This window comes from Rhinatrema bivittatum, chromosome 4 (genome assembly GCF_901001135.1).
Source record: "Rhinatrema bivittatum chromosome 4, aRhiBiv1.1, whole genome shotgun sequence".
Lineage (NCBI taxonomy): Eukaryota > Metazoa > Chordata > Amphibia > Gymnophiona > Rhinatrematidae > Rhinatrema > Rhinatrema bivittatum.
Window position 1 is genome coordinate 355680744 of NC_042618.1, and position 19003 is coordinate 355699746.

Here is a 19003-nt window from a genome sequence, read left to right on the forward strand (position 1 = left end):
AAAATGAAGAATGGAAGGATGAGATACTGACAGAAAATTAAATTCTTTTTTCAAAATCACCTTATTCTTATAAGCCCCTTGTAATAACTTATTTACCCGTTCATGAATCTCTGGGATCAGATTACTGTTCAAGTCCTTATAAAATTGATCATCACCCAACTGCCTCATCACCTCAGAATCATAATCCATTTCATTCATTACCACAATTCCACCCCCTTTATCTGCTGATATAATCTTAATAGAGGTGTCTTCACGCAAGGCCTTCATAGCATTCCACTCACTTTTAGTTAAATTATAAGATGGAAATTCATAAACTTTTTCTAATGTGGTCAGCTCACTTAAAACTAAAGTTTGAAAAGCTTGGAGTAAAGCACTGGGGGGAGAAGGTGGAATCCACCGGGAAGGTTTATATAAAACATTCCTATTCTGTATACTCAGTTGAACCAAAAAACTCCCTAATGTATAATCTCCTAAAGAATTTTTTTAATTCAACTCGTGTCTGAAATGGATCATAGGCTCCAAAAGGTGCAAAAAAAAAACCTCTAACAATGAAATCATAGAATCTGTCAGTGGCTTAGCTGATAAATTAAATACCACCGATTCATGTACATTTAGCGACGTAGATTGTAATTCGTTTGGGTATGAGAAAATTTTTGTGGTCGTGACTCTCTGGGGTTTTTGCCACCTCAAGAACGGGAACCCAAAAAAGAAGATGGATGAAAATCAGTGTCTTCAACTGTGGGTTCTTGAAACCCAACATGTCGTGTCTCCTTCCTATTTTTACTAGAATTATCACCAGAATCGTCAGTAGAATCGTCTGAAGATGAAAAATCGCCACGCTTCCTAACATTATGTTTTCTATTCACATTCATCCAAGGATATACATAACCAGCTGTATAATCTTTCTCATCTCTCCTAAACTTATCAATCTTAAATTGTTTGGTCTCCTGTTTGAATTCATCAAGCTGTTTCTGTATATCCTTCAATTGATTCTCCACTACATCAACATGGTTATTCTCTTGAACTTTACTTAATTCAGCATCAATTTCTTTTTTGACAATCTCAATTTTGTGTTTAGTAGTTTCCACAATAAGAACCATTAGATCGAGAGAACATTTATTTAAGATGGAATTCCACCTTTGTATAAAGTTCTCATCGTCTGAAAACAATGATGGCTCTTTATTGAGTCTCAAACCTCGTGGTATACATTTTATGTGACAATATTCAGCCAATGTAGCCGCGTGCAGCTCCATTCGAATTTTAGTATAATTGTCCCAATTGCCCTTAGATGTTTCAATATTGTTAGAATCAAACAAATGAAACCCAGCCAAAATTTCAGAAGTTGCTTGCTCAGTATACACGTGCATCTCCTCCATAATCCCTCAAGAAATGGAAACCACCAAGGTAATACTCACTGAGGGTAAATAATTCAATAGGTTCTCTATACCTATACAATGACATACAAATTAGAGAACACACAATTCTTATAACACATTAAACACCAATCCATGCAAACATTTTTTTATTGAGACCACATAATTAAAAAATATCTATCTAGACAATATAGATAGTATTTATTGTCTAGATAGATTTTTTTTTTTTTTTTTTTTTTTTAATTTAAATTTTTATTGGCATTAGCATACAGCCTATACACAATGTGCTAACTGAGTCAAAACAAGCAAATACATAGAAATTGTGTAAGAACCAGCTAACATGAAACACCAATATTTAGGAATAAGATTCCCAAATCCCCCCCTCCCCCTTTAGAGGTGTATAGCCAGGTATAATATAACGAGGACAATGCACACAGGACCACAAGAAAATGCATGTATAGGACAGGCGAAAGTCCAAATTCAACGCCATACAGTATATCAAACTCCCCCCTCCCGCCAAATGCTAGAGACCAGTCATAGGAAGCTACGTTGCCAGCGTTCATATAGGCCCCACGTCCTGTAAAAGGTGCGTAAGGAGTTATTTTTGTAAGCCGTGATACGTCCCAAACTATGCATCTGTTGAACAGAAGCTTGGATCGCCTGCAGCGTTGGGACGCGTGGATCCTTCCACAGCTGGGCTATCGAGCATCTCGTAGCTGTAACCACATATTTAATAAAATAGTCATGATATTTGTAGCCATCTTTCCTGTCGTCATTGAGCAAAGCTTGCGCCGGCGTCAACTGGAATTGTATTCTGAGTACACGAGCAATCCATGCAGATACCACTGTCCACAGGTTCTGTATCTCGGGACACGTCCACCAAAGGTGGAAAAAGGTTCCCCTTTCACCACAACGCTTCCAGCAAAGGCCGTCAGAGTGCTGGCTAATGTGTTGCAGGCGGGTCGGAGTGATATACCATCTGAAGAACAGCTTATAACCATTCTCGATATGCAGGGCGGAGATTAGACCCTTCCGCAGCCCCTGGAACACCCTTAACCAATCCTCCTCCACCCATGTACTTTGCAGATCCAACTGCCAAGCCCGTATATGAGGCGCTGAGAGATTAAATCGACCTGACAGTAAACTGTAGAGATTGGAAATATGTTTATCAACACGATCCGCGTGGCGGCACATACTTTCAAAGGTAGGTATGCCCTGGGACAGATCGCCTGCCACATGGTGCTTTTGACAATAATGTCTGACTTGTAAATATTTAAACTGGTCCCCCCTAGGCAATTGGAACCGATCCCTAAGTAAATCAAATGGGAGCAGCCCCCCTGGCTCCCAGATATGGGCAAATTGGGTTACCCCCTGCGCAATCCAATGGGAAAAAACTCTAGGGTGTCCTGCCGGCCGGAAAGCAGAGTGGTGAAATAGGTATGTACTATGGAAAACAGATTGTGTGCCCACCAACGCCTTCCGCCAGTGAGACCAGGCGGTAAGGGTAGCCTCCACAGAGCCCGGCATTTGTACCACAGGGAGCCAAGAAGACCTCGGCTGCCACAACAGGGCCCCCAGAGGTAGAGACCCCAGCATCGCCTGTTCTAGTTGCACCCACGGCTTGCTATGCTGAACACAATGCCAATCGACTGCTGCTTTAAGCTGAGCAGCCCCAAAGTACCTAGCAAGATCAGGCAGGCCCATACCCCCCTGCTGGCGCGGGAGGTACAAAGTTTCCTGCGCTATCCTGGGTCTCTTCCCCTTCCAAAGATATTTATTCAGCCTCTTTTGCCACTTAGCGATAAGTATACCAGGTATTGCCAGTGGCAAAGTCTGAAACAAATACAATAGGCGAGGTAAAATGTTCATTTTTAGGACCGCTAGTCTCCCCAGCCAGGAGATATGATAGCGGTCCCATTCCTCCAACTCCCGATATATTGTAACAAGCAACGGCGGGTAATTTAGCTGGAACAGATCAGCTCCCATTCCCAGGTGGATTCCCAAATATTTCAATTTATTCTTAGCCCATCGAAAAGGAAATTGGTGTGTGATCTGGGTCACCATCTCTGGGGCTAGGGTGACGTTAAAAAGTTCTGACTTATCCCAATTGATGGTGAAACCAGAAACTGCACTGAAAGCCTGGAGTTCCCTCGTAATTGTCTGTAGGGAGAGCAAGGGGTCAGTGATGGTAAACAATAAATCGTCCGCAAAAAGGGACAGTTTAGTTGAGATCTCCCCGGATCGAACCCCTGCTATGTTATTATTATGCCAGATGCGATAGGAAAAGGGTTCCAGAAAAAGGGCAAAAAGGAGGGGGGATAAGGGACAGCCTTGCCGAGTTCCCCGCTGGACATCAAAAGGGGGGGAATAACCCCCATTAATTTTTAAGCAGGCTGTCGGCCCCTCATATAATTTATGAACCCATCTTAAAAATTTGTCCCCAAAATTATACTTTTGTAGGGTGTGAAATAAAAAAGGCCAATGCACGTAGTCAAAGGCCTTTTCAGCATCCACTGCCAGCAAGGCCATGGGAGTCTTATGAGTGCTAGCCCACCACATAGCATCAACCACCTTACGGACATTGTCGGATGCCATCCGACCTGGTATAAAACCAGCCTGTTCGGGGTGAACCAGAGCAGGCAGAAAGGTGTTTAGCCTTTGGGCCAGGATCTTCGCTAAAAGTTTTAGGTCCAGGTTTAACAGGGAAATGGGGCGGTAGGAGCCGCAAGCCGTGGGGTCACGCCCGGGCTTACCGATCAAAGTCACGCCGGCCAAATTAGCCTCCCTAGAGAGAGAATGCTGGGTTTGAAGTGAATTAAATAGTTTTACTAAGGGAGCCACCAAAACCGGGGCAAATTTTTTGTAAAAAACTGCTGTAAAACCATCCAAACCCGGTGACTTGCCTACCTTTAGGGATTTGATCGCCCACAAAACTTCCGCTGCTGTAATATCACGAGACAAGAACTTTTGGTCCTCAGGGGATACCTGTGGGAGCGGGATAGCCTGTAAATATTCCACTATTGCTTCCTGACTAATATTGGCGTTGGAGGCGTATAAGGCAGAGTAGAATCGCAGAAAGCGCTGCCTGATAGCAGAGGTAGAGGTAATAATATCCCCCTTCTCGTCCTTCACCTTCACTATATGACATTGAAGTTGTCTAGCCTTCAGTTTGCGGGCTAAGTGTTTCCCCGCCTTATTCCCCCCTTCGTAGTAGAGTTGTTGTACCCGGGTTAACCGATAGGCTATCTGCGCCGCCTCTATGGACACCAGGTGCTTACGCAATTGGTCCATCTGGAGCAATACGCGGGCATCTCCAGTTTGAGCGTGGCTAATACCCAATTGCTGGAGCCGGTGTATAGTCTCCGACTTATCCTTCTGCTGTTGCTTCTTAAGCGAGGCTCCTTTAGCTATAAGTTTGCCCCGTATCACAGCCTTGAGACAGTCCCATAGCGTAGTCGGGGCAGTCTCTGGGTTATCATTAATGAGTAAGTATTCCTGCAGATCGGAATACAATAGATCACAGAAGTCCTCGTCTGCCAACAAACTATCATTTAGCTTCCAGTAGCGTTGTCCGGGGTCCGTTGCCGATACAGTCAACTGTAAAGACACTGGACCATGGTCAGACCAGGTGGCCACTCCAATAGCAGGATGGGCGACCCGGTTAGCGCACCCCTTATCAACCAGTAAGTAATCAATTCTGGAATGCGTTTTATGGGCCCTGGAATAAAAGGTATACTGTCTCTGCTTGGGGTGCCAAACCCGCCAGGTATCAATCAGACTATATCGCTGTAAGAAACTATGGAAGCCCTGGCGCTCCCTCCTCTTGTTAGAGGTACGACTATTAGAATTATCCAGTCTAGGATTCGTAGTTAAATTAAAATCCCCTCCGATAAGAAGGTGACCCTCTACACTCTGGTCAAGAAACTGGGACAAACGGGCCAGAAAGAGATCCTGGGCATCATTTGGAGCATAAATACTCAATAGGGAGTACTTGACTCCCGCAATGTTTACATTGACTAAAACATAGCGTCCCTCTGGGTCTGGATAACAACCCAACAATTCATAGTGCAGATCCTTATGAATAAGGATACCCACCCCCAGGTATTTATGAGCCAGTGGCCTCGCCGCCCAATATTGGCCTGGATAGGCGCTGTTACGTAGTAAGCGTTCATAGCGCTTTTTCAAATGTGTTTCCTGTAAGAACGCTATCATAGTGTGGCGCTGAGTCAAATCTGAAAAAAGGGATTGGCGTTTTAAGGGGGTATTGAGACCCTTAACATTTAAGGTTTGAATATGTATGGTCGTCATGAGGAATACCGGTTAGCTAATTGAGTGTAGTCGATCCAAAGCTAAACAACAGTAATCCCCCATCCTGTCCATCGAACACACATCTGGCTGTCCCCCAGCCAGGAAATAAACAGAATGCTTACCCACCTCTAGTCCCCCTCCCCGCGCCCCCACCCCCCGAGCGGTATGGTCCTCCGCAGAGGCCCACACCCTGTAAATCTGGGAGGATACAATCATTCCAGCAACAGCCTTCCCTCTCCAACAGCTTTAAACCTTTCAATTAAACAACAGTAAACATTCCAGCACTCCCGCTAAAAGAGCAAATTAGCGGTGGTGCTGTTAGGAACCCACAGTATAACAATATAAAGCAGGACCTGCTAAAGTGAAACGGTATAACATTCTAAAAGTCCTGCAGCCGCACAGGGCTAACGAGTTCCAGCAGGGTCGATGCCTGCACATCGCAGCACAAGCAAAAAGTAGCCACTCAGTGCAAGCTCAGAGCAACCAGCATCTGGGATGCAAACCAAGCTCATCCCTGCGGGCCTTGATCTGGGTGTCTTCGGAGCCTCTTATCCCCTCGATTAACCCTTTGCCAGCGAGGCGGGTCGTCCTTGCGCATAGGTGGCTTAGATGCCGCGGGCAGCTCCGCCAGCGCTCCAAAGCCCGCTGCCTGTAACACCTGCGAGGCCTCCGTCGGGGTTTTCACTCGGTGCGCAGCTCCTTTCACTGAGAAGGACAGCCCAAACGGAAATAGCCAGCGGTAGCGGATTTCTTCCCTTCTCAAGAGCTCGGTAACCGGCTTAAAATCCCGCCTCTTTTTAATGGTCACCGGGGAGAGATCTATGAAGATCATGATCTCATGGCCTTGCCATTGCCACTTGTTTTGTCGCCGGGCAATGCCTGCAATCTTCTCCTTTAATACATAGTCCTGGAAACAGGCAATGATGTCCTTAGGCAAGTTGTTAATCCTCGGGCCCAACACCCGATGCGCCCGGACAAGGTGGACCTCCACTGCCTCATGTGAGGGCTGGTCTGGTTCTCCCGCGGTTAGAAGCATGGCACAGATCTGTTTAACTACAGCCCCACAATCCGCGTAATCCACGAGTTCAGGCACGCCCTGAAAACGGAGGTTGTTCCGGCGGGACCTGTTCTCCAGGTCCTCGACCTTTTCTAGTAAACGTTCCACCTCAGATTGAATTATGGTAATGTTCTCACGGTTTACCTTCACCTCCTCGCTGTTTGCCTCCGCTCTGGTCTCCACTTCAAACAGACGCCTCCCGTTCTCGGCCAGGTCCCCTTTAATATCCTCTATGGATGCACGCAGGTCAGCAGTATTAGCTGCTAATTCGTGTTTGAGATCCGCAAACCAGCGCTTCATGTCCGCCCGGGTAGGCAATTCGGAGGAATCCAGCGGGTCCTCAGCTATCTCCCCCGGCGATTCCGCCGCGTCCACGCTGCCGGCCGCCATGTTGTCTCCCAGCGAGTCCTCAGGCAGCGCAAGTTTGTGGTAGGAGTACTTTTTAAAATCGAGCGGTTTTTTCCGACTCGACATCAGAGTGATGCTGGGGTGCTCTGTGTGCGATTTGGTCCCGATTCGGTGCCGTGGGAGTGCTGGATGCTATTGGATTCTGTGTCGGAGCAGAGGAGCCATAGATTCAGGCTGCTGTCTGCATGGATGACGTCACTTCCTCCTCTAGATAGATATTTTTTAATTATGTGGTCTCAATAAAAAAAAAAAAAAAAGTTTGCATGGATTGGTGTTTGATGTGTTATAAGAATTGTGTGTTCTCTAATGTGTATGTCACTAACTAAAATTATACATGTAGGGAAACATTTTTTAAAGATTACATAGCATGTGAATAATTAATTGCATTATTCCTTTCTGCTGTATTAGGCAAGCCTGTTGCGTATCAGCAGAGGAAAGGCAAAATCAGTCTCTTAACATGTTGTTTCCTTGTCAGGATTCAGGCTCTAGTAATACTCCTAAAGTTGGATGGAAATTGAAGGGTCAAAAGAAGCTTAGAAGTTTAAACGATGTGTTGGGAAAAAGCACTAAAAGCATTAAAATTGTTAAAAGCTCTTCTGGTAAGTTGACAGTTCACATGTTTTATCTTAGTGTGCCATATGTTATGTCAGTATACCATACAACAATTCTCAGAATTTAATAAACAAAGCTGGTGAAAACTGTTGGAAAAAGATTGAGGATTGAGCTTCTCTATGGTCTTGAAACAGTGAAAATTCCTATAAAATTGTTCTGTAGAATCTGAAAATAAAATAAAAACATGACTGAAAAAAATTGTTCTGTAAAAAAGATAACAGAAGTAGTTATCGGCGAATGCCGTCTTCAATATGAAGTTGATAACTGATGCGCCAGTTCTGTGTGCTCAGCTTTTCTCTTTAATTCGCTCATATTTTCAGGTCTTGACCAGTAGTTATTACTTCTTGGAATAACAGCAATTGAGAGAGGGTGTAGTAATATGGAACCTTATAAAATTCCTGTTCATACCCAGATCAGTCCAGACAAGTGGATTTATGCATCCCTACCAGCAGATGGAAGCAGAGGAAAAAACTTTTGAGGCACTGCTACATAACTAAGAGTGCCACCTGCAGTCCTCAGTATTTCTCTGTCTCTTGCAGATTGTCGAGGTCCCTTTGACCGAAGTGGATGATCCTAGGGTGGTTAGGTTATTTTGCAAGGAGGAATAGCGACCACTCATCCCTCAGGTCCACTCATCCCTCAGGTCCTGGAGGAACTGGGGATTAAGGTGACACAGGACTCCGACACAGAGGGATAAACCCGGTGTTGGAGGGTCTGCGTGGACCGCCAAGGCCCAGGGCGATGGCCAGGTTTTACCCCATGCCTGAGAGCATCTTAGAGATGTGGAAGCTGCCTAAGGTGGATGCAGCGGTATCGGTGCTGACAAAAAAGACACCATTCCGGTGGCAGGGTCAGTGGCTTTGAAAGATGTCCAGGATTGGAAGCTGGAGATCGTATTGAAGAGGCTGTTCGAGGTCTCAGCTTTGAGCCTGAGTGCTACAGTCTATGCCAGCCTTATGCAGAGGGCTTGTTTGTGCTGGGTGCAGGAGTCTGCCGGAGGTATCTCGGGGGCTGCTGACCAAGATGCTCGCCTAGAGGCAGGTGTAGCTTATGTGGCGGATGCCCTTTATGATTTGCTTTGAACTTCGACTAGGAACATGGTGTCTGCACGAAGGCTGTTGTGGCTACATAATTGGTCAGCGGAAGTTTGGTTGAAGGCACAACTTGCTAATCTCTCTTTTTAAGGGGCAGTTGTTATTTAGTGAGGACCTGGAGAAGCTGATAAGGCATCTGGCAGACTCTAAGGGAAACAGATTGCCCGAGAATGATAAGATGACTGAAAAGATCTTTCCATCTCGTTCTTGTTTCCGTGAGATGAGATCTTGTACCAGCAGAAGTTCGTCCAGTTCTGCACAGAAGCAGGGTTCAGGTCAGCAGCAGTCCTTTTGAGGGACCCGTAGACTGGCCAGAGAGGATTCCAGATGGGTCCGGAGGTGCCAAGCCTGCCCAGTGAAGGCGGGCTGGTCCGCTCCTCCCTCGTGGCTTTCGGAGGAAGGTTGTCCCGTTTTTACGAAGAGTGGACCAGAATTACCTCGGACCAGTGGGTGCTGGACGTAATGAGACAGCTATGTGTTAGAATTTTCTTGATCCCTCAAGGAGGCCTTTGTAGTGTCCTGTTGCACTTCGCCCACCAAGCGAGTGGCAGGGAGGGACACTCTGCTGCGCCTGCAGTGATTGGAAGTCATTCTCCCGGTGTTGCTCGAGGAACATGGTCAGGGAAGGTATTCTGTATACTTTGTGGTTCCCAAGAAGGTGGGTTCTTTTCGGCCCAATTTAGATCTTCAAAGGATCAATGCAACATTGCGGGTTACACGTTTTCAAATGGAAATGTTGCAGACAGTGATTGCGGTGGTGCGCAGAGGGGAGTTCCCAGACTCTCTCGATCTGACGGAGGCTTATCTCCATATTCCCTTCAGGGCGGATCATCAGATTTCTGCAGTTCGCTGTGCTAGAAGAGCATTTTCAGTTTCGAACCCTGCCTTTTGGATTGGCAACAACGCCAAGAATGTTCACGAAGGTAATGGTAGTGGTGGCGGCAGCCCTCAGAAGAGAGGGGATACTAGTTCATCTTTATCTCAGCGATTGGCTCATTTGGGCGAAGTCGGAAGTGGAGTGTGTCACCTCCATTTGGCGAGCGATGGAATGCCTGCAGTCCCTGGGCTGGTTGATAAACCGATCAAAGAGTCAGCTGGTTCCTTCTCAGTCCTTGGACTACCTGGGTGCGAGATTCAACACCCTGGTGGGCAAGGTGTTCCTCACCCCGGAGAGGATTCTCAAGTTGCAGTCGCAAATGGTTTGTCTGAGGGACCTGCCGGTTCCCAAGGTCTGGGATTATTTACAGATACTAGGGTCCATGGCTTCTACGCTAGATCTGGTCCCATGGGCTTTTGCGCACGTGTCCTTTACAGAAAGCTCTCCTATCCTGTTGAAATCCGATATCTGAGGAGTTTCAAGTGCTGCTGGCACTCCAGGAAGAGGCCAGATCTAGTCTCTTGTGGTGGCTTTTGAAAGGCGATATTTCCACTTAAAGGGGTATTGCGAGCTGGTGATTACTACTCTGCTTCAGGCTAGGAGATCCTCCACTTCTTTGGCATATATCAGAGTTGGAGAATGTTTGAGGCCTGGTGTGTGCGGCCCATGACATTGATCCCTTGCAGGTAAGTGTGGCCCATGTCTTGGCCTTTTTGCAGGAGGGGCTGTCGAAAGGTTTGGCCTATAATTCAATCAGAGTCCAGGTGGCAGCCTTAGGCTGTTTTAAAGGAAGATTTTAGGGAAGACCTTTAGCTTTGCATCCGGATGTAGTGTATTTTCTTGAAAAGAGCAAAGCATTTGCGCTCTCCGGTTCGAAGAATTTGTCCATACTGGAATCTCAGTTTGGGTCTGCAAGTTTTGTGTGACCCTCCTTTCGAGCCTTTACGCAGGGCTTCTTTGAAGGATTTTACGCTGAAGGCAGTGTTTCTAGTGGCGATTTGCTTGGCTAGATGGATTTCTGAGCTCCAAGCCTTATCATGCAGGGAGCCCTTTTTGCAGATTTCCGATGATGGGATCTCGTTGCAGGTGGTTCCTTCCTTTTTGCCCAAGGTGGTGTCGACTTTTCATCTTAGCCAGACTGTAGAGTTGCTGGGGTTTTCGTGTTTGTCGCCCAATTCTCCCCATTCGAGGGAGCTTCATCTTGTCTGCCGGGTTCTTCTACGATATCTCAAGGTGACTAATGAATTTTGGACTTTGGACTACCTTTTTGTGTTATTCAGTGGGCCAAGGAAGGGTGGTAAGGTGACTAAGAGTACGATTTCCCTTTGGTTGAAGGAGGCGATTGTTTTGGCCTATATTTGTAACGGCCAGCTGATTCCTGAGGGTTTGTGGGCGCATTTCACTAGGGCTCAGGCGGCCTCCTGGGCCGAGTGTCAGTTGATGTCGCCGCAGGAGATTTGTTGGGCAGCAGCGTGATCATCTTTGCACACTTTCAACAAACATTACTGTTTGGATGTTAGGGCCACAGAGGGAGGGCACTTTTGGGGAAAGTGTGCTACATGCAGGTCTTTCGGGATCCCACCCAGTGAAATAGGCTTAGGTACTTGTCTGGACTGATCTGGGTATGAACAGGAAAGGAAAATTGATTCTTACCTGTTAATTTTCGTTCTTGGAATACCACAGATCAGTCCAGACTCCTAGTCCATTCTGATTATGGTTATTTTTTTGAAAGACCTCTCCTGATTCTGGATGCTGCTGGTGATGCCGAATTAAATTTTGTTCAGAAAAAGTTAATTGTATATAGTTCTCCCAATTTGGAGATTTAAATTGTTTGTTTCTTTCTTGACCATAGTTCAAGGGTCAGTTTGGTTGGGAGTTCCAGCTTGTTTCCCAGCTCTTTAGAAGAAGAGATCCTGGTGGTTGGGAGTTATGCAATTTGGCTTGGGTACAGGTCAATACTGAGGACTGCAGGTAGCACTATTATGTAGCAGTGCCTAAAAGGTTTTGTTCTCTACCTCCATCTGTTGGTAGGGATGCTTAAACCCACTTGTCTGGACTGATCTGTGGTATTCCAGGAACGAAAATTAGCAGGTAAGAATCAACTTGTGGGTTTATTCTGGATATATGCACAAATTAAGATAATTTAAAATTGTCATATTCAGAGCAACATAAGGTTTTGTATTGTATCATCACATTTAATAGCATCTTTTGCTGCTAAGAATATGAAGAAACTGTAAATCTACAGATTACTTTGTCCCCCTCAGTGCTGCATTGAGCAGTAAAGTTTAAAGCACTGTAATTCCTCTGCATTCAAGCAGGCCAGTCCATACCAAGTGGGTTATGCAATCCTACCAGCAGATGGAGACGGAGATAAACTGACTTACATAGTACTGCACAGACATCAGCCTGCCAGTATTCTCTATCTCCAGCAGATGATGGATATGCTTCCCATGACTGGGAGCTAAGGCCAGTTGATGAACAGGAAAAATCTGGTGGGCAGCTCCTGAGGTGATAATGTTTTCTCCCTCCCTCAGTTGAGCCTGGTCCTGGTCCGAAGACTAAGTCACAGAGTTTGGCAGCTCCTGAGGTGATAGCTGTAGGTGCTCTCCCTCAGTAGAGCACTGCTGGAGACATAAGGACTGCCATTGTGAGTACTTGGGGCCTTTTATCGCTGCCCCACCTCTCCCCATTTCTACTGCTTCGTTGAGGATGGCTAAGGAAAATGGGAAAGTTATTGATGACTAAGAAAGTAGGGTAGTTATCCTTTTTAGTGCTGATTCTGCCTTCAGCTGGATCTCTGTTTAAAAAAAACAGAGGAAGCAGACTCGTTTGGTGTGGGGCCATTTAAAGCAAGTGCTGAAATACTGGGGAGTTCTCCAGGTATATTAGGTGTCCCAGTGGCAGGGAAATCTACGGTAATTCTGTGGGGAATCGCTCTGGTGGTGGCAGTAAGATGGAGTAGCATAACTGTGGATGGTTGCAGCTTTACTAGCTGAAACAAGTAGCTGACTCCTGCTGTATGCAGGCTCCCAAGTGCAGCAAGGCACTTTATTAGCCTGGTTATTTGCACTATGGATGATATTGGAGCCATATTGGGTGGTCTCCATAGGAGCACCTAGTGATTTGCACTATGGGCAGTATCAGAGCCATAAGGGCAGGTCTCCATATGAGCACAGTATTTCAAGCTGCTGAAAATCTAGGTTTTTGCTTGACTGCAACTGTGGGGCATGCTGGTGCTGTTTTGGAAAAAGTTGCGATTATTGCTGCACTGTTTTTAAGCCTTAATATTAACAAGCATGGAGGCTTTTTTTTTTCCATTTTATTTTTATTGAAATTCAAATAAACTAGACAGTAATCAAACTTGTCAATGAAATCAGGGTCATAAGGAAACAGAAAAAAGTTACATTATATAGAAAATAAGTCTAATAGTCTATAGACCCAAACAAGGAAATAGGAGGAGAACCAAGAATCTCTGAGCACAATGTAACAAGCAATAAGAGAGAAATTTCAAGGGGAAAAAAGAAGCAGAATCAATAGATATTCTTCAATTTGGTAACCAAGTTAGCAAGCAACATCCCCAGTTGAAGTATGAGAATCAAGAAAAGCCCTCAGTTGAGACGGTTCAAAGAAAATATATCTTACATTATCACTGATTTTCATAATAGATGAAGGAAAACAATTATCTGAGCCCCCAGTTGCCTATCTTCTTGACACACAGCAAGGAATTTCTTCCTATGTTGTTGAGTAGTTCTAGTAATGTCTGGATATATCCATATCTTTTGACCACAATATTGCTTTTCTCTATTTCAAATAAACAATTTTAGAATTAGAACATAAGAAATGCCATACTGGGTCAGACCAAGGGTCCATCAAGCCCAGTATCCTGTTTCCAACAGTGACCAATCCAAGTCATAAGTTCCTGGTTACTATTGCTTATTGATTACCGTAATAGCAGTTTATCCTCTAGGAACTTGTCCAAACCATTTTTTAAACCCAGTTATACTAAGTGCTGTAACCACAATCCCTGGCAATGAATTCCAGAGCTTTACTATGCACCGAGTGAAAAAGAATTTTCTTCTATTTATTTTAAATGAGCTATTTGCTAACTTCATGGAGTGCCCTTTGGTCCTTCTATTATCTGAGAGTAAATAACAGATTTACATTAACTTGTTCCTTTCATGATTTTGTAGATTTCTATCATATCCCCCCCTCAGTCGTCTCTTCTCCAAACTGCCCTAACTTCTTTAGCCTTTCCTCCATAGGGCAGCTGTTCCATACCCCTTATCATTTTGTTCGCCCTTCTCTGCACTTTCTCCAGTGTAGCTATATCCTTTTTGAGATGCGGTGACCAGAATTGCATTGAATATTCAAGGTGTGGTCTCATCATGGAGCGATACAAAGGCATTATGACATCCTCCGTTTTATTTGCTATTCCCTTCCTAATAATTCCTACAATCAGAAGAAAATACAAAATTAACAAAGTACCATGATATGCAACCTGGTCATCTGCAGAGGTTTCCAACAAAGCTGAAAGATCTGAAATTGCAGTAGCCGGCACTTGATTTTCCAAAACCATATCTTTTTTTCTGAACTGAAATATAATAAATTTTTGAAATAGATGGAATAGCTTCTGAGGAGATTTTCAAAACATCTTAAAGATATTTTTTAAATTGGTCCTGTGGAGATATAAGGTTAATATGAGCAGAATTCAAAACTCTCAAATTGAAAAAACTAAGATCATTTTCCAAATTCTCCAACCTTTTAGCATTAACAATGTCTCCTTCTAATAAGCCACTTTGAACTGACTGTAACTGAGATAACCGTTGATCCAAGTCTGCAATCTTAGAAGTATGAGAGGATACTAAAGGATCCAAAGTATGGATACGATGAAGTATGTCAGTCGTTACTGAGGCCAGCGAAGAAATAGATTTTTCTAAAGGTACTAAAGCATTCCAAACAGAGTCAAGAGTAATGACTGAAGGCTTGACCAGTTCAGATTTATAAATGGCACTCACCAAACTTTCCTGGCTGGAGACTGCCATGTCCTCATGGAATCCAGCTGGTTCCTCCCTATTTGAAGGAGTAGAAGTCAGGGCCATAAAGCCACGATGACCTTCTTCCGCTGAACTCTGATGACCCGATGGTGATAGCAGAAAAAAACCTGCAACGCCAACACCTTCAGCGTTCACATCGTAGGCAAGGGGATCCCACTCTAGCAGCCACCGAAAGATCTGACGCCGATCCCAGCCATCGCACTGGCGGTCCTGATCCCAAGGTCAAGACGTGTGAAGGAGGGGGGAGGGAGTTACCGGAGCTCTGGGGGTCAATGATGTTTACATGTCCATTGGGGCTGGAGATCGCTGTATTCTAGCTACTACAGTGGACCCAACTCCCGGAGATATTCCATCCGTTTAAGTGAAGAAGCCCTCAATACTGTGCTGCACAGGTCCAGGTAAGGAGGAGGCTGAGATACTCTTATCCTCCCTTTCTTCTTAGTATGCGGCATGTCTTGAGAACAAAGAACATTTTTCAATCAGCGAACAGAGCTCGACACACCGTGTCCTTCCCTAAGACACCATCTTGCTCTCCCAAACGGAAGGGATCTATTCAGCGGGACAGAATGCGTTATTTTTCAGTTCCCACCAGGAGTTTCACGCAGAGGCGGGAACAGCGGCCATCTTGAGGTATGGGAGAGAGAGAGAGGGTGAAAAGGCCCTTGTACTTAGTCCCATGGAGCTTAGATCAGCTGGCCTTGTACCAGTTGGAGTACCTTTTTGTTTCCTAGTGTTTGTTTCCTAGTGTTTTTTGTGTTTATGGCAGCAACGGAAGTATGATTTTTATCTATCTGCTGCAGCAGTCTGAATAGACAGGGTTCCATTTTGAGAGCTCTGTACACATTTCCTCCAAGTTCAACTTCTATGGGCATGGGTGGCTCGAGCGAGATTGTCCCTGGACCCCGTATACTCAGGAAGGAAAGCATGGAATCCTAAATTGCCTCTGTCCTAACAGTTTTCTTGTCCTGAGGTTTTGGGGTTTGGGCAAGTGTTTTGGGGTTTTTTCAGGCCCCAAGTCCGAATTCTTGCAATTCCCGTTGCTAGGTCAGCATTACCAGTTTCAGGCTTTGCCATTCAGTTTGGCTATGGCACCCAGAACCTTTTCCTAGGTAATGGTGGTGGTAGCCGCTTCCCTGTTCAAGGAAGGCATATTGGTCCATCTGTATCTGGATGACTGATTGATCAGAGCAAAGTTGGCATCTGAGAGGCAGGTCATGTTTCACAAGGTGGCTCAGCTGCTACATGAGCTAGGTTGGGTAGTAAATCTATCCAAGAGCAGTCTACATATGGTGCAGATTGCAGTATATGGGAGTCAAGTTCAATATGGTGCAAGGCAAATTTCTGTAAAGAAATGTATCCAGAAGCTTTGGGGGCAAATACAGGCCCTGAGAGCAATGGTCCATCTGGTATGGGCCTATCTACAGACATTGGTTTCCTTGGTGGCTAAGTTGGAAGTGGTTTCATGGGCAAGGGCGCATATGTGTCCACTTCAGAATAAATTGCTGTCTCAGTGGAATCCTCAGTCTCAGGAATACATGTTACAGATGGCTCTTTCATTGGAGGTGAAGTAGAAGTTGCTTTGGTGGATGCAGAGAGATCATCTCTCCAATGTGGCGGATTTAGAGATTCCCAATTGGATAGTAGTCCTTACGGATGTACTTCTCCAGGGCTAGGGAGCCCAGTGCCAAGAAGTGGAGGTTTGTGTGATTCAGTTGGTATTCTTGAAGTTTGCAGACTGGTTGAACGGAAGAGCAGTAAGAGTGATGTCTGAGAATGCCACGGCAATGGCATACATAAATCATCCAGGGGAAACCCGGTGTCAACAGGTTTATCTGAAAATGGATGAAACGCTGCTGTAGGCGGAATAGCATCTTCAGGCAGTGTAGGGTTGGACAGTGTTCAGGCTGATTATCTGTTGTCACACCTTAGATCCGGGAGAATGGGAACTAGCGAACGAGGTCTTTCAAGAAGTCATTTCTCTGTGGGTTGGCCTTTCTAGAAACTGTTGGAGAACCACGACAGTGCGAAGGTGTAGCGGTTTTACAGTCAAAGAATGGGCTTCAAGTGCTCAGAATCTAAGTTCTGGTTCAGACATGGCTGCAGGATCAGTTGCTTTATTTATTTATTTTATTTAACAGCTTTTTTTATACCGATATTCATGGGTACATCATATCGGTTTACATAGAACTATGAGAAATACAGAGAACAGGGCAGGGGGGGGGAGAGGGAGTAAAACGAAACAGCAAGCGGGGGTGGGGGGGTAATCAACAAGGCGAAAGGCATAAGGTGCAAGTGATTAGATAGTTCCAAATAACAGGTGAAATATAAGTAATGTAATATAGTATAAAAAATAACATAGGAATAATATAACATGGTAGAATGACTGGGAGAAAAAGTGGGGGGACCTAAGCTGGATATGCTTGCCTAAAGAGCATATGTATTTCCCCTGTGGCCCATGATGAGCAGAGAATTGCAAGACATCTAGGATTATTTCTTCTGATGGCTCTGGATTGAACATGCAGGCCATGGTATGCAGATCTCCAGCGTCTGATAGTTGGCAGGCCATGACTGGCAGATTGCTGTGAGACTAGATTTATATGTTTCCTTCAGGGCCCTTTATCGGCAGATTGCTGTAGAAGATATCCTATCTCCCGAGCTTAGTCCTTCTGGTGACTCCAGACTAGCCACGGGGGCTGTGGTCTTTGGATCTCCAGCATCTGGTCAACTATTTTACTGGGACGTTCTCTACGTGAATCCAGATTGGTTTTGTCTTATGTTTTGGCCCATGACTGTTTGAATTGCGATTATTCCATGGTGGTGGTGATCACTATGTTGCGAGCTTGAAAATTTTGTGCGTCGTTGGCATATGTACATGTCTGGAGGTTTTTTGAGCTTTGGTGTCTGGAGCGGCAGTATGTCCCCGCCATAGCGGCGATTCCCTTGATTCTCTCTCGCCGCGATCGCTGCCACCGCGCCACTCGACCCGGACCCCAGCTGCAGGCCTGCGCAGCCGGCGCTGAAGCCCGTCGGGGCAAGGCCGACCTAAATTCACAGCACTCACCCGGGGCTCCAGCTCCGGCCACGCGGCTCGTCCCGGCCACGCGGCTCGTCCAGGCGCACCTCGTCCCAGCCACGAGGCACCTCGTCCCGGCGCACCTCCCCCAACTAAGCAGCCTATCGGGGATAGGCCGGAAAGGACGTCACCAGACGAGGTAAGCGGGGGATTTAAATCCCTGCCGCTCCTCCGTCCACCTCTCTCGCCGCGATCGCTGCCACCGCGCCACTCGACCCGGACCCCAGCTGCAGGCCTGCGCAGCCGGCGCTGAAGCCCGTCGGGGCAAGGCCGACCTAAATTCACAACACTCACCCGGGGCTCCAGCTCCGGCCACGCGGCTCGTCACGGCCAATCAAGGGGCCAATTAGAGGGCGGCAACAGGCCTTTAAATCCCAGGAAATCACCGGCGGCTTCGCGCGCCCGAAGGAGCGCGACCTAAGGGGCCTACCAATTTAGATTTTAAGATTTAGATGTGGAACAACGTAATACCTTCTCACCTCCGACTAAACCACCAACCTGTCACGCGGCCTCACACTTAAAGGATTACCCGCTTAGGGAGCAGAAGGTGAACATCGCAGCAGACACCAAGCACATTGGGGTAATCCCTGCCTCTCCAACATTCATCGAGTCTCTCCAGCATTCTTTCAGTCTCTACAGCATCCAACACTCATCTAGCCTCCTTCATCCAGCCTCTCCAGCACATAGACTCAGCATCCAGCCGCACCAGCATTCCAGCATCCAGCCAGCATTCCAGCATCCAGCCAGCATTCCAGCATCCAGCCAGATTCCAGCCGCACCAGCATTCCTCCAGCCTCTCCAACAACTACCCAGACTCTCCAGCCTCTAGCCTCTTCTACTTTCATCCAGACACTCCAGCATTCAGCCAATCCAGCAATCAGTCTCTCCAGCTATTACAGCACTAGAGCAACTTCTCTCGCTGCAACCCCAGTCAATTACACCACAAAGATGCATAGCTACTCTATACCCACAATCTGGAACAAACTCAGATCACACACAAAACCTACATATCAGCACATTGTACGACAACAAAGGCTTATCCCAATAATGATATCACCAATTACACAAATCCTAGGATTCTCACTATTTACTCTAACCCTATTCAACGCTCAGTCTCTCTCCAAGAAAACGCACATCCTCAATGATT

The 19003-nt window shown here is 45.9% G+C and overlaps 1 protein-coding gene across 2 annotated transcripts in view; it reads left to right on the top strand.

Moving 5' to 3' along the window:
• Positions 1-19003, top strand: part of ATAD5 (ATPase family AAA domain containing 5) — a 259487-nt gene that overhangs the window by 35185 nt on the left and 205299 nt on the right. For both annotated transcript variants that reach the window (XR_003856559.1, XM_029600713.1), the window contains exon 5: positions 7622-7745. Coding sequence is in view for 1 of the 2 variants with exons in the window: in XM_029600713.1 (XP_029456573.1) it covers positions 7622-7745 (124 nt within the window). In the remaining variant the exon portion in view is untranslated. The remainder of the gene's footprint in view (positions 1-7621; positions 7746-19003) is intronic.